At 46.9% G+C, this 9,595-nt stretch overlaps 1 protein-coding gene across 1 annotated transcript in view; it reads right to left on the bottom strand.

Annotated features, from left to right (window-relative positions):
- Positions 1-5,013: 5,013 nt before the first annotated feature.
- Positions 5,014-9,595, bottom strand: part of Ctxnd1 (cortexin domain containing 1) — a 43,848-nt gene continuing 39,266 nt past the window's right edge. The window contains exons 2-3 of the mRNA XM_028774734.1: positions 7,534-7,669; positions 5,014-6,513 (exon numbers count right to left, since the gene is read on the bottom strand). Coding sequence (XP_028630567.1) covers positions 6,275-6,454 — 180 coding nt within the window. The 5' untranslated portion in view covers positions 6,455-6,513; positions 7,534-7,669 and the 3' untranslated portion in view covers positions 5,014-6,274. The remainder of the gene's footprint in view (positions 6,514-7,533; positions 7,670-9,595) is intronic.

Raw genomic sequence — 9,595 nt, 5'->3', positions numbered from 1 at the left:
TTCCCCAGAGTCTCTGGTAACCACCATTCTCCTCTCAGCTGATGGGAAAGCAGCCTTTTTAAAATTCTGTATGTGACACCATGGGTACTTGTTTTTCTGTGCTTGGCTTTTTCACAAAAGGGCCTTCAATTCCATTCATGTCCCAATGACAAGATTTTATACTTTCTATAGATGAATCAGATTTCACTGTGCTTAGGTACCACATTTTCTTCACTGGCTCATCCACTGATGAATATCTGTAAGCATTCCAGCCTTTGGCTATTGTGTATGGTGGTGGTGTGATCAACATGGGCATGGAGTCCTTTGAAATGCTGATTTTTTTCCTTTAGATAAACCCCTAATGTGATATCATAGTGAGATGTCTAGTTTTAAGTTTGTGAGGAATCCTGTGTCGTTTCTATCATGGCTGTGTTAGCGTGTCTTCCTGCGAATACTGTGTGACTCATTGAATTGAGTGGCCCACCCTTATAACTATAATATTGCTATAATTGTTATAAATGTTTCAGATTGGGAATCAGGATGAATGCTTCTACTAGCTTGCATGGTGGGAGTCTGATACATTGGAAGATGGCTTTGTGCCATTTAGGGCTTATTGGGTGAGCTAATACAGAACGAGAGATTGCTGCATTGTCAGACAATTTCCCCCATACCCTAAGAGCTATGGAGTTACTGCTACTCCACAGGGGCAAAGGAGACCCACTCTGGAGTCCAAGGGTTCCCTGGGACCCTTGGTACATCTGGTGCCCAGTGTCCCCATTCTGGAACCCCATTCTAGGGTTCAAATTCCTAATTCGCTCTATAGGGACTCTGATGCTCTTTGTCTTGAGATTACAGTTCCATGAGCTCCTACTGTCCTCTCCTGGGAGTTCTAAAGTGCTTCCAGCTAGATCTGCAAGGCTTCTTCCAAAATTCTTTGGGCAAGTGTTAACTCAATAAAAACAGGACAGGAACTTGTCTTCTCTGGGGATGAGGTAAAATGCCCCTACAGATGAGGACTCTTCAGGGACTTGTGGGATAAGAGGAGAAAGATCAAGACTGCTGTCCACACCAGGTCTTAGGACCACCACAAAAGAAGCTGTGCTGGCTACATTCTAGGGTAAGATATGGCTGGGAATGGAACAACATTGACATTATGTAGGGCAATATGGTATCCACAGGACTGTTTCCTTAGTATCCATGTTGGCTTCCCCGTCTTAGCAGAGTTTATGTTGGATGCTGGGAGTTCATGAAGGATGCTAGGAGTTTGTGATAGATGCTGAGAGTCCATGATGGATGCTGGAGTTCATGATGAATTTTGGGAGTCCATGATGAATGCTGGGAGTTTGTGATGGATGCTAGATGTTGCTTGGGGTGAGCTATGCTGTTCATTTTTCATTTGCTCCAGTGTGCTGACATACATAGACCCTATCACTCAGCAGTCCTACCATTTAGTATCTATTATTTTTGGTCAGTGGGAAACCTAGAAAGAAGGCAAATGGTCTTTCCAACTCTACTGCTCTGAGCAGTACTTCTTTGTGCAAGAACTTTTTTTCTGGTTCTGGTTTAACTCAGGATCTCAAGCATCTTAGGCAGGTGCCCTACCACTGAGCTACAGTCTAGCCATAGGCAAGATTATTAGATGTACCTGTGGCACAGCTCCTCTTTCCTGATTCCATCATGAAACAACCTCTCCTGGGATTTGCTGTTCTTCCTTGTATCTTCAGGCCTGGGATAAGTCGGCCTCACTGAATGCTGTCATTGGTATCTGCCACTCTGTTTCCCTGAACACCCAACTTCTGTGAACATACTTTCTTTAACTCTATTAATATTTCAAGTGTGCCCTCTCTTTCTTGCTAGCCACTGGGAGGGACAAACAGCCTTCCCTAGGGGAGAGGAAGGAAGGTATTAGTGGATGTCAAGGATCTATGGAATCAGCACAGGTCAGCAAAAGTGGGTGTGATTGAGGTTGTCTGTCTTCTGGACAGAAACAACCTATATCTAGGCTAGAACTGATGTGGAGAACTCAGTATGGGCATTTCTCAGCAGCCAGGGCCATTAGCTATAGACTATTATGGATAATATCCATCTTACATGGCAGGGCCAGTCCTCAACAGCAAGGCCATGGAACAGGCAACCACTTTTGTAGAAACTAGACTTTGCAATTATTTCCACTTGGTGCTTGAAAGTAAAATGGACCTCTTTTTGGAAACCTCTGGGATCCTGGGAAACTTTTGTTGGGTAGAGAGAAATTGTTGTTTTCATTCCAGCAAGATATGTGGGGTTAGGGGCAAATATCAGTGACAGAGTAGCTGACCTCATATGTACAAGGCCATGAGTTCCATACCCCCCCCAAAAAATCACTCCACCAAAACAAAACAAAGCATATGGACATTTGAAAACTAATTGGAAAAGTAAAATGGCTGTGATAGTCATTGATAGGCCACACTGGGACAGCTGGGCCCCAAACTTGTGTCAATCAAACCCTGATCATGCCCAGGGACCATCTTCCTTCTGATGTCTATTGGTTGCTTTTCCTGTTTCTGAATTTTTTTTATCACCCATTTGTCTCTGGGACTGGGCCCTTTCTGTGGCCATCACACAGATGACCCCACTGCTGCAATTACACAGCCACGAAAGGACTGCATCCGCCTTGCTGGAGGCAACACGGAGGGACTTCCACACAGCGCATCACTGGCAGCATCTTGATCCCAACCACTAGATGCCTTTCTCTGGAGACTGTCACCTACTCTCTGCCGTGGAGAGTTTGCCTTCTGCCCTGACGTGTGGCTGACTCTATAGCTATCCCTTCCTCCAGCGTCTCTTCATTTCCTCTCTGCCAACTTCCAGCCTTCAGCACTAATATGCTGTTGCAATGTTTCCTTCTCTATTCACAACTGCGGGCTTTCTCTCAGTGAGCAGAAACTTGTGAGGGCGCTCTGGTGGTAGAGGATCATGTCCTCCATCCTTCAGAATAGAAAGCATGGGAGAAGAAAAACTTGGGATTCTTCCACCTTTTGCTTGGGATTCTTCACACCATCAAGTAACAGAGATGAGGAACCCCCCTTTCCTTCTTGTGTATCTCTGAGAAGAGGTGTGCTATAAATATGCCTTTTCTCCTCTCCTGAGCAAGGCCCAGGATCCGCACGGCCACTTCTATGTATGTCTTCTCAGCACATATATAATGGGAAAATAAAAATAGCAAAAAAAGTATTTGATATAGTGGTCTGCAGTGTCATGCACATGTATAAGGGAATCCCTTTTTTAAAAACAAACCTTCAAAATGATAAAGGAGGTGGGAGGAGGCTGGGAAATCATCTCAGTAGGGAATTGCTTGTTGTGCAAGTGCGAAGACCTGAGTTTTCATTCCCAGCATTTATGTGAAAGTGAGTGGGCACAGAAGGGCACCTCTGTGATTCCAGTGCACCTGTGGGAGATGGCAGCCAGAGAGAGGAGAATCCCTGGGAGCCTGGGGACTAACGTGGTGAGTAACAAGGAAGGTGAGGACCAACCCCCAAAATTGTCAACTGACCTCCAAACATGCACTGTGGCAAGTACATACTCACACTAATACACCAGGACATGTGCAACCATACAGCCACATCACACACACACAGACACACACACACAGACACACACACACACACACAGACACACACACACACACTGATACAAGGAGCAACAGTGTGAAAAGCTGCTTGGGAAGTGATTCTAGCTGAATGAGCATCTGAAGGTACACAAGCAATGTTACTTATGGACAAGTACAGCTTGTAAGAGGATGCACATGAGACTATAAACACGTATGGCTTGTAAGGATGCAAATGAGGAGAGTGTGGGTACGCATAGAAACCGCTGCTTTGTTGCCTTGTTAGAAGCTTGACTGGGGAAAGGGGCTTGAAATAATTTCTTTCCTCAAATGTTATTCCTCCCAGCACAAAGAAAATACTAAGGGCTGTAGGTGTGGGGCACTGTCTGAGATCAAAGATCCTGGGGACAGTTTCTTAAACAGGGATGTACTGCCATCCAGGGGTCTGGCTAACACACCTAACTGGCCCTGGATGCCCAGTATGATTCTGTAGCTCTAGGGAAGAGATGAGCAGCTTCTGGCTGGTGTGGTTTGCCCTTCAGCAAGCAATCTGAGGAGCACAGTCTGGGGCATCCAGTCTTCTTCCCAAGAGCTTCAAAAGGCCTCCACAGGAGGTCTTCAGAGCTCTTTAGATCTTTCCTTCTTCCTGCTGTTCTGTCATTAACAGCTGGGTAAGCCCCACCCCACCCCCACCTCATTGACTTTGTAAACTCATCCTAACAGGTTTCCACAGAAGAACCTGCTGTCTCTGAGGTAGGTTTCTGAGGAAGGCAGGGCTGGAATTGTTGCCTCAGCGCCAGGTTTGGAGTCTATGTCATCTGTTCCTCTGTGCAGTTGACTCTGTGTGTGTGTGTGTGTGTGTGTGTGTGTGTGTGTGTGTGTGTGTGTAAGTGGTGTGAGAGAGACAGAGACAGATAACACACACACACACACACACACACCCTGGAAAGCCACCTTGATAGCTTCTGTCTACTTTCAGAGATCATGTGATGTGATAGTGCTTTGAAAACTCATTTCCCAGGTAGCCTAAGATGCATGGGGACCCATGGCTTGAGTGTGGGTGATAGAGGAGGTCTAAAATCCACAGCACAGGTCTCTTTTGACAGGGCAGCAGGTCCTACCCTGGAAGGACAGAATAGGTACACCTCACATATGTGAAAATAAATGACAATAGTGACAATGATACGATCCTATATGCTTGGTGTCGGGTGTAGACACTGTGTCTACACCCTGTGTGCCTTAGTGTTGGGTGTGGGTCCCTGTGAATACTCTGCTGGCCACTGTGAATGTGGCACTGGCTGGGAGCTCTGGCTCTTAGAAGGCAGGGAGGATTCTTTTTCTAGGGTGAGAAATTCAGGAAAGGACACCCCTGTCTGCTCATGTTCTCCCATTTTATCTCCACGACAACCTTGTGAGGTAGATGTTACACCCCCATTTTATAGATGACAAAATTGGAGCTCACAGGTGCCCATTTATTTAGGGGTCATATAATAAAGATACAGAAGTTAAGTGTGGTGGGGAGAGTTGTGGGCTCTGACCTAGAATCATTGCAGCAGGGTCATAGATGAAGGTAACAGTGTGTGAGAGAAGAAGATGAAGGAAAGACAACAGAAGAGACAACCTAGTCTCAGCTCCCACTTGTAACATGGCTGCCTTCACGGACAGATAAGACAGACAGACAGACAGACAGACAGACAGACAGTCTTCTCCTTCCCATCTTACAATGAGGAAATGGAGGCACCAAGAGGTGAGGTGACTTTTACAGCCTTTGAATAGCTGAAGCAGGACTAGAACCCAGATCTTGCCTGGAGCTCCTGGGATGCAGAGCTTCTGAAGGTTACTTGGTAAAGTGATTTGTATGAGTCCATTGTAGAAAGTTAAATAAATTAAAGAAAACACTATATTCAGCCATGGCCTAGCCAGTATACTCTCAGTCACTAAAAACAGCCATGGTCTCCTGTGAGGCAGATATTTAAGCTATCATATTAATCAATGCAGCATCATGCATATGGTGTGAATTACTGAAAAAATTCCTGTAAAAAAGACTTGAAGAAATATATCAAAATGATGGCTTCTGGGAGGTTAGATTTTAAGTGCTATTCACCTCCCTTTCCTTCTATGTATCTATATTTTCCCAAGCTTCTAAAATGCACATCTCATTTTTAACAGGAAAAATATATTCCCTCTGTATCTTAGTTTAAAAAAAAAAACAGTTTGGAAGTAGCTATGTGCCTTGTGAGAATTTGCAGAAGAAGCTCCTGAAGTCTCTCTGTCCTTCCTGCCCCATTACTGCTAGTCTGTAGAGGGTAACTGGGCTTGCAGGAGCCTCTCAATGCTGTGTAGTTGAAGGTCAGTCTCCTCTTGACCACTGTTTGCAGGAGAGAGTGTCTGGTTTTGGCTCAGTTTTCAAAGGTGCCCAGGAGCCTGGCTCAGCAGGGACTATCACTCTGCTATACGTCTCCCAGTGGAGTTCCAGGATGGCCTCCACTCTCCTGAGTCATGGCTTAGCGTTCCTCTCCCCAAGATTCCCCAGACTGCCTTGGCTCTGGCATGCTGGCATTTCCCTCTGGTGGTCATGTGTTAGTAAAAAAGGTGAAGGTGAGCCTTCTCCATCTTTGGGGGGTCATAGCCACCCTCAGTCTCCAAGTGCTTGCAGGATGTTGGCCAGGGTGTGTAGAGGTATGTCCAGGACACTGAGACGTGTCCTGTGCCTCAGTCATCCAGGTGCTGCTCCTCCCAGGTGGACGTGGGGATGGCACTGTAGGGGTCCATGATGACTTTGGCACAGCGGATGATCATGACGACAAGAAAGAGGCAGAGGAAAACGAAGCAAGCCAAGGTCAGCCCCTTGTCCACATCCACATAGACGGGCTCGGGAGTAGGTTCCTCCATCCTGCAGCAGTGATTCTGGGATCCCAAAGCTCTGGCCTGACAGGTACCATTTTCTACCCCTGTAGAGAGAGTTAGTCAGTGAGAAAGTCAGGGCCACTTGTCTGTGTAAGCTACCACCAAGGGCAGCAGCATACAGCTAAGGCCACTCTATCTAGGGACACTCATATGGTTGCAACTCTGTACCATGTAGGCAATCTTTGTTTCTAGCAAGATGCACTCCAGGGTGATAGTGGTGGGGTGACAGTGACTCTCAACAGGACATAGGTGGAGTGGGCTGAGGGATCAGCTTGGGGTCAGTGACCTGTAGCTACCCCCTCTCCTAAAGCCTCTGTCACGAGGGCAACACTCTCCACTCGGCAAAGGCAGAGGCAGGAAATGATCAGAACGCTTTAAAAATGGATGGTGAACATTTCGTAAGAATTTAGTAGAACACAATTTCTAAAGAAACTTAGGGCTGAAGAGCCAGTAGGAACAGGCAGAAAAGCAGCTGCCATTGTACATCATTGGGAGGCAGGGAGAACACATTCTTCAAGGAACTCCCCAGGGCTTGTGCTGGGGCTCAGCTTGCTTTGACAGGTATGGCAGGCACAGAAGGGGCATGGTTGAATCAGTCAGGCAGACCCCAGCCCGGTTTCTGCTGCAGCTAACTAACTGGTCTGTGCAGCATCGCTCAAACACCTGGGGATGTCTTACAGACTTCCCAGCCCAATGCTCTCCCTGCTGAGCGCAGATGACCATACCTGTTTTATGGGGACCTGTGCATTAAGTAAAATTGATCCTGTGTTCAAGAATCCAGCATAACCTCTGGCCCTAGTATCAGCTAATTAACGAATAGGTGGGTTGACACAAGCCTGGGGTTGGAGCAGGGGAAGAGGTCTAGCTTAGTTCCTAGTAAGGTCAGTAGCAGGGCAGAAAGCATGGGGATGAGAGGCCTGTCTAGCTCCCTACACACTCATCTTGTAAATATAGATGCTTTAGCTACAAAGCTGGTAAATGAAAGCCAGCACCCCACACCCCAACCTCAAAACATCCCCATTTTCCGGTAGACCTCTGACCTCAACCATCCCCGGGCCACTGACCTGCCAGCTAGAGTGATCACCACTTCAGGAAGACCCTGGGTTGAGCTGTTCCAGGAGACAAGCTGGACAGACAGCTGAGCATCACAGCTTGAGCCAGTGAGTCACAGTGCTTCACAGAGGGCAGAGCGGTAGGTGGCTGGAACAGAAGGACAGAGGACCCATTGTTTCTGGAGACTTCTACTCCAAGTGAGACCATGGCTGGGCAGGAAGGAAGGGTGCCTTGCAACATCTTCGTACACTTTCTGGCTCATGCTAGATTTTCTTTCCTTTTTTTCCTCAAAATAATTTTTAAAAATTGCATACAAAGAAATGGGTTTCATTGTGGCACTTTCATAGATTCTGTTTCAATGGTCTTTCCCCCTCCCCCACCTCTCTCCCTATTTCCTGTGGAGACACCCCTATTGTGATTTCAAGGATGTTTATTCTATTACCTTCTTTTTCTTCCCCTTCCCAGCCTTCCTTTATGATCTCTTTCCTCCCCCTCCCATTGCCCCCTTTTCAGCTTTATGCGATCCAACTCGCTGGACCTCTTTATAGTTTCTTTAAAAAAAAAATACTATTTTTTATTAATTATTTGAGAATACCATAGATGAAAAGACTGGGATGTGGGAACGTCCAGGGTTCTTTGGGGTCTCAGAGCATTGCTGCAGTGACACTTGGGGCAAGCCCAGGATTCTACTATCCCTCCCCAGGTTTCAAGCCCTGCAGCCTACATGGTCTCCACACGGCCACATTTTGTCCATGGGTTGCAGAATACAGCTTAGTCCTCTGGTTTTTCAAGAGCTGACTGAAGTTCTGGACAAGTGGCCCCAGGTAAATGTCAGATGTTCTGTACATTGTGGGGGGCAGACCTCAGCAGATTCATTTTGTGACCCTCTCATGCCTTGTCTTGCCCTCAATCTTGTAGGCTCACCCCATGGGAATATGTTCAGTGTCTCCTGACTCAGGGGCGAGTGCCAACAAAAGAGCATATTCCCCTGTGCTACCCTCCAGATGGGGGATACTCATTAACTTTAATTACTAGGAGGGCATAAGTTCCAGCTAGCTCTGTGTCAAAGTGAGGACATGACATCCAGGAGGGAACGTAACATGGAACTCAGCTGCTATGTCCCAGGAACTGAGCAATATACCTTCACAGTCAGTCTCCTGCCCAGTTGGCTCCAACATAATTGCATCCTCTTTTGGCACTGATGCAGCCTAATCCAATGCTTATCCTTTTTTACTTTGGTTGCAGGTAGGTGGTGGCTCTGGACATAGCGAACAAGTGACATTTAGGCAGAGAGTAGTCTCTGGGTTGACCCTGCAACTGGTCAAAGCTTGTAGTATCATGGCTGGGGTATAGAAAAGCCAAGCAGAAAAGAATCCTGCCAGATGGCATGGAAAGTCAGGATGCAGAAGAAAGAATACAAACTCAGGAACTGGGAGAAAAGCCTCAGAGTTGAAGAAAAACCTAGAAATAAGGTGGTCACAACTGTGAGGGTGCATAGACAGGGCTTGTGTGCAAATTTGCATACTATTCCAGGTCAAATTGGAAATGCTCAGAGGGGTCTCTGCCCCTCCTCCCCAGTTTATGCCTTTTCCTTTGGGGAACCTCAGTTGGACTCATATCAGCATTGGTAAAATTTGCTAACATGCCAGTCACAACAATTGATACCCCACAAAGCGAGACCTTATTTGTTTGTTTGCTTTTTTAATCATGTAAGTATGAATTCAAACTCAACAAAAAGTTGTAGAGTTAAAGTCTGCTTGGTAGAGACATGTCTCAGTGAGTAAAGTAAACCTGGAAGCACAAGGAAGGGCCTGCGTTTGATCTCCAGAACGCTGTTTTAGGAAGAGCCAGATGTGAAGCTGGCATGCCTACTTGGTGAGTTTAGGACAGTGAAAGAGAAGAGAAGAAATGAAAGGTGAACAAGCTGTGAGGAATGACATCTGATGTTGTCCTCTGGCCTCCAAATGCATGAGCACACATGTGCATTCATGTGTTCCTGCCCGGCCGGAGGAGCCCAGCGGAGCGGCGGCCGGCGCGCCCGCCCCGCGGGCCGGGGGGGGGGGGGGTGGGGGG

This window comes from Grammomys surdaster, unplaced genomic scaffold (assembly GCF_004785775.1).
Source record: "Grammomys surdaster isolate TR1022 unplaced genomic scaffold, NIH_TR_1.0 242, whole genome shotgun sequence".
Lineage (NCBI taxonomy): Eukaryota > Metazoa > Chordata > Mammalia > Rodentia > Muridae > Grammomys > Grammomys surdaster.
The sequence above is the reverse complement of the archived record's forward strand: the minus strand, read 5'-3'. Positions and strand labels throughout refer to the sequence as shown.